Source organism: Ursus americanus, chromosome 12 (assembly GCF_024610735.1).
Source record: "Ursus americanus isolate L20-20 chromosome 12, mUrsAme1.1.p, whole genome shotgun sequence".
Lineage (NCBI taxonomy): Eukaryota > Metazoa > Chordata > Mammalia > Carnivora > Ursidae > Ursus > Ursus americanus.
Window position 1 is genome coordinate 72,601,287 of NC_142138.1, and position 6,006 is coordinate 72,607,292.

At 52.8% G+C, this 6,006-nt stretch overlaps 1 protein-coding gene across 1 annotated transcript; it reads left to right on the top strand.

Annotated features, from left to right (window-relative positions):
• Positions 1-4,364: 4,364 nt before the first annotated feature.
• On the top strand, positions 4,365-5,745 carry LORICRIN (loricrin cornified envelope precursor protein). The gene has a single exon (XM_045790663.2). It carries the CDS (start codon positions 4,457-4,459, stop codon positions 5,519-5,521), a length of 1,065 nt encoding a protein of 354 aa, XP_045646619.2. The 5' UTR covers positions 4,365-4,456; the 3' UTR covers positions 5,522-5,745.
• The last annotated feature ends 261 nt before the right edge of the window (positions 5,746-6,006 follow it).

Sequence of the window (6,006 nt, forward strand, 5' to 3'; positions counted from 1 at the left end):
ACAAGTGGAGGGAGAAGCAGGCTCCCCGTGAGCAGGGAGCCTGATGTGGGGCTGGATCCCAGGACCTCAGGATCAAGACCCGAGCCAAAGGCAGACACTTCACCGACTGAACCACCCAGGCGCCCCACCCAGGACCCTTGTGAGGAATGGACAAAACACATATGTGGCAGCAGTCCATAAACATCAGAGTCTGTCCACACAGAAAGTGTCTAAGCCAAGTAAGTGAGGTCCCTGGGCACACTGCTCATCTTGCATGCATCTACAAGCTCTTCAGGAGTGTTAGAACTCAGCTGTGAGCTTCCTTCTCCCTGCAAGGATGAGCTCCAAGAGCACCCAAAAGAGTCATTCAAGAGTAAACATGTCCAGATAAAGCCCCAGGATGCTATGAACACTCTTTAAATCTTAGGGTATAGAATAAAGAACTAATGGGGGCCTGTCAAGAACAGTTACAACCTGAAAAAGGAGACAAGGCTACTGGATATGTCATTAACAGGCTGTAACTAGTACAGTTGTTCCTTAAGGATTTGGAAAGGGAATGCCCTGCCAATGCTCCTGAGCCCTTGCCCTGTGTCCATTTTATTCTTTACAAACCACGTGTTGCCCTTTAACCCTCAGTTAGGTAGGTTGTTAGCAGTCAGTCATGAGAATGCATGTGTGTAGCTTTAGGAACTTACACGTTGTGATGAGCAGGCTTCTTTCAGACTGGGGTTCCCCAAACTCAAGAGCTGTGATCTCTCCCTCAGACTGAGGATTGCCTGGGACAGGGATCATGACCCCCCTTGCACCAGACTATTAGCCAACAAGCATTAAGAATTCCTTTCATTTCCACTAGGATTTACTAAGCAGCTATTAACACTTAACACCATGTTAGGCACTGATGTATTTGCTTTACAACCCATCCCCTCTAAGGATACAGGTATAGGCAGGAACCAAGATCTAATCTCTGAGGCTGCAGAACTCAGGCGTGCTATAAAGCCCTAGCATCTCAAATCTTATAGAAAGAAAGAAAATATCATGTATTTCTTTCAAGAACATGAACCCTCCAAATTGACACAGGCAATTTGAAGATTATTAGCTCTTTGGGGCTGCCTGCACTTGAGGTTCCCAAACTTCAGAATTTCATAGAGTTGTAACATCTCCCTCAAAACAATATGTTAACTGTTCTATTATAGCCTTTTTTTTTTTTTTTGTCAATTAAGGACTTGAAAGAAACACCTACAACTTCCTGGAGCTTCCATCACTTTTAACACACACAAAAGTAGGAAGGCCATGATTTCAAAATTAAAGACTTTTCTTCTCAAGAATGCACTGCTGACATCTTTTGACTTACATTTTCCTCAAGACTGGAGAACATGCGGTTCGGATCAACATGGGTCCACAGATCAGTGCTGGAACTGCACATGGTCTACACTTTCTCCTCTTCTCTAGTGCTGTCCAACTAAACAAAACCATTCTTTGTTATACCGTGGCAATCATCTAGTTAGAGCCTGTTTCTCTTCAAAATCTCCCTGGCGCCTCCCCTTCAAGCTGAGAAACTTGCTTTCTCCAACAAATCCTGGCTCTTCCCTTCTGGCTATTCTCTCAGGAGGGAAGCATGTGGGTTTGCCTGGGTTCATACCATCCAAACTAGAACTAGCACCACAAGTTTCTGAAGACCACAGTCTAATCAGGATCACTTGATCATTAAGCCACCATAATTAACAGTCAATTTATGATTGGAGCTGTCATTTCAACACACAGGTGGGCGGACAAAAGTTCAAATGCCATATCTTAAACAATAGCAATTGAGTTCCAGTGATGAAAGAGGTGAGGAGCATGCTATTCATACAGAGAAGTGATGTTACTGGTCCAGGATCAATGAAGAATTTTTAAGTATTTTCTTACTGAAGAACTTTCCTCTAGCTATCCATAGACTCCCTTCCAGCCTTGCTGTCCAAAGGTAGACCAAGTTGGAGGTAAGACTGTGCTGTAACAGGAGAAAACAATAAAAAGAACAGCATCACCTTCTACAGTTTATTATAACTATTCTCTCTTCCTCAGTCTATGAAACAGATATTACTATTCCTATCTGATAGATAAGGTAACTGGTCATCAGAAGCCTATTCATTCAACAGTCAACAAATACTTATTGAGTGCCTCCCGTCAGACACCAGCTAAGGTGCTGTGACTTTGTCCAAGGTGACCCAGCTGGTAAGGAGCATAGGGAGCACCGAAATCCAGTCACCTAACTTCAAGTCCCTTCGATTCCACAGCTGCCTCTTAGGCTGAGGTCACTGTTGCCACACAAGACCACAGGACGCCAGAGCCTAAGGGCGAAGGTAAGAAGGACCACGTGATCGAGCTCTTTAGCTCGTTCCTCTGCATGGAAAGTGAGTATCGACAATCACTTTTTTCAGAGGAATAAATCTCCAGGAATAAATCAAAGTAGACCCACATGTCCCATTAGTTACAGCACTGTCCACGGTGTGCAGCCCAGAACTGGGCTCATGCATTTTCTCAAGCCAGTTTCAAGACAAGAACACTTCAGTGGAGCACACATGAAACCCTGGGGGAGAAACTTTTGGCAAAAGAGGGATAGGTTCTCTCTAAAGTTCTGAGGGTTCCAAGCAATGGGATCAGAAGCCAAATAGGAGGTCCTAACTCCTCGGACTAAGGACTAAGATTTCCAGTGTGACTCTCTTGGGCCACCTCAAGGGTCAGAGACCTAGGTCTTGTGGCATGCGCCCTTTGCCAGAGGTTTCAGAAACAATGTCTGCCATCCACTCTGGCTGGCCACCCCTGCTGCCACACAGTTGCATCAGAGATGCACACTAGGCTGCCCATCTTAAGTATGCCAAAATCCTCATGAATGGGCCACCCTGTGCCTGTAATCAACAGGTGGGGTAACAGCCATGGGTCACATAACTGAGTCCAAACATGAGAGGCGGATCCAGATCAGTAGATGAGTCAGGGCTCAGTGTATAAAACCTTGGGAGCTCCAGAGCTCCTCACATAAGCCAGCATCTTCTCTCCTCACTCAGCCCCTGGTGCTTCAGGTAAGTGTGAGTTCTTCTGGCTCTTGTCTTCCCAGCTAGTCTTCCCCAGCCCTGCTTAGCTAGGTGGACCAGGGGACAAAACTGCAAGGTCTCTCTCTTCTTTGGAAACTACAGGACCTCTGCCTTTCAACTGCATTCATGTTTAGAGGGAATTCAGGTTGGAAGTTGGAGGCTGAGCTGCTGCTGTGCAGATGGTGTCTCTGGTATTCTGGCCAGAATGGGAAGTCCACAAAGGCAAGACTACCTCTCGTCTCTCTGGCATCCCAGTAGGGGCAGGCCGGTGATGGGCACAGAGGGACATTCTGCAGACTGCCCCTGTGAGTGGGCAGGATGGACCTCTTGTACCTGTCAGGAGGAGAGGCTGAGTCTTACTTCCAGAGAGTAAGAGAGAATAGGGAGAGTAATTCAGGGAATGCTGTAGATGGGGGAGATTTGGGGAACCACAGCAACCAGGTGCCAGTTTTTCAGAGATGTTCTAAGAGAGAAATGGTGTGAGATGCTGGGATACAACTTCCTACTTAGAGTAATGGTCCCCTCAACCAAGCTTGGATATAAGCAAAGCCTACATCTTCTGGTCAGAGATGCTGGCCCAAAGGACCACTGGGTCCTTTCCCCTAAGTCCAGACAGGACTGGGGGGACAGGGAGCCTTTTCTGATAGCCTTGGCATCATGGCTAAACTCAGACCAAGAATCTGAACTAAACACTTTTTCCCCCCCTTAAAGATTTATTTATTTTAGGGGGTAGGGGCGAGAGAAAGAGAATCTTAAGCAGACTCACTGCTGAAGGAGGAGCCTGCCTCTGGGCTCCATCTTCTAACAAACCTGAGTCACGACCTGAGCTGAAATCAAGAGTCTAACAGTTAACTGTCTGAGCCACCCACCCAGGCACCCCTGAACTTTTGCAGAGAATGCGGGGTGGGGAGCAACAACCTCTTGACATTCAGACAAACCTCCTTCTGTTGTGCCAGGGATGGGTACAATCCCCCACCTTAGTGGAGGTTTGTGCTAATTTCTATTTGCATTCCGAGAACCCGTGTTGGGATTGGAGACCTGAGTGATGAAGTGCTCTAACCCTCTCATTTTACAGGAAGTCGAGGATAGAGGAGGGAGTGTGGGTCACCTGCTGCCCAATCACACAGCAGATGCCAGAGGCGGAGTTGGGAGAGAGAGATGGGCAACACTACTGGGCTATATAAAGTTTGGTAAAGACTTTCTGAGGAGGAGCACAACTCTCTCGAAAGCACTAATCTTAGGAGTCCCATCCGAGAGCTCGCCCGGATCTCAACAGAGGGCATCATGCCCGGCCCGGGCTGTGCTGCTCTGCGGCTGACGGGCGTTGCCATGGCCCTAACTGCCTCCTCTGCGCCATCCTCCTACCGCTCTCTGCTCTCCTTCCAGGGTTCCGTTCCTCCTTAGACTAGATGTCTCACCAGAAGAAGCAGCCAACGCCCATGCCGCCAGTGGGCTGCGGGAAGACCTCGGGCGGCGGCGGCGGCGGCGGGGGCGGCGGCGGCGGCGGCGGCGGCCGCTGTGGCTTCTATAGCGGCGACTCCGGCTGCGGGGGCGGCTATTCCGGGGGCGGCTCCGGCTCGGGCTGCGGGGGCGGCTACTCCGGGGGCGGCGGTGGCTCCGGCGGGAGCGTCAAGTACTCCGGCGGCGGCGGCGGCGGCGGCGGCGGCGGCTCCGGCTGCGGAGGCTACTCCGGCGGCGGCGGCGGCGGCGGCGGCGGCTCCGGCTGCGGAGGCTACTCCGGCGGCGGCGGCTCCGGCTGCGGAGGAGGAGGTTCCGGTGGAAGTGTCAAGTACTGTGGGGGTGGTGGCAGCTCCGGAGGTGGCGGCGGCTCCGGCTGCGGGGGCGGCTATTCCGGGGGCGGCTCCGGCTGCGGAGGCTACTCTGGTGGCGGCGGCGGCTCCTCCGGCGGCGGCGGCGGCGGCTCCGGCCAGCAGGTCCAGTGCCAGAGCTACGGAGGCGTCTCTAGCGGCGGCTCCTCCGGGGGCGGCGGCGGCTCCGGCTGCGGCGGCTCCTCCGGGGGCGGCGGCGGCTCCGGCTGCGGCGGCTCCTCCGGGGGCGGCGGCGGCTCCGGCTGCGGCGGCTCCTCCGGTGGAAGCTCCGGCTGCGGCGGGGGCTCCTCCGGCGGCGGCTCCGGCTACTCGTCTCAGCAGGCCACCCAGACCTCGTGCCTGCCCCAGCAGAGCTACGGAGGGGACTCCTCCGCAGGCAGCGGCGGCGGGGGCTGCTTCTCCAGCTGCGGGGGCGGCGGCGGCGGCGGCGGCGGCTCTGGCTGCGGCGGCGGCTCCTCCGGGGGCGGCGGGGGCTGCTTCTCCAGCTGCGGGGGCGGCTCCTCCGGGGGCGGCGGCGGCTCCTCCGGGGGCGGCGGGGGCTGCTTCTCCAGTGGTGGCGGCGGCACTTCCTCCGGGGATGGCAAGGGCGTCCCCATCTGCCACCAGACCCAGCAGAAGCAGGCGCCTACCTGGCCAAGCAAATAAGGCCCGTTAGACGCCGCGGAGAAAAAAGAGATGGAGGTGTTCTCCGTGGGCGCCAGTAGGCTTAGCGCTCTCATGATATTGCCCTGAGATTCCCAAATTCTTCAGGTGTTAGTACCCGAGCCACGGAGCTCTGGGGCTGCATCTTATTCTGCAGTTTTTCCTCTTTGGTTTCTGTACAACTACCTCCCAACCCCGGTACATCTTCAGTCAATAAATTTGCAATTCATGAGAATTTGTAAGTTTCCAGGCACCTTTGTAGCTTCCAAGTTCATTCATTCTATTTCATTCATCTTTCCTACATTCACTCATTCACAGGTACACTCATTCAGCAAATATATTTATTGGGGGGAGGGTGGGTGGATAGATGAAAAGTCATAGAGGAATGGCTGGCAACCAATAAATAAAGATGTGAACTCTCTGATTTATGGCTTAAGATGGTGAGGTGAGCCCCAAACACAAAGATCCTGGGAAGAGATTTCCATAAA

Excerpts from the sequence above, each read along its gene's own strand:
- LORICRIN (XM_045790663.2), top strand. The coding sequence starts at position 4,457 with ATGTCTCACCAGAAGAAGCAGCCAACGCCCATGCCGCCAGTGGGCTGC.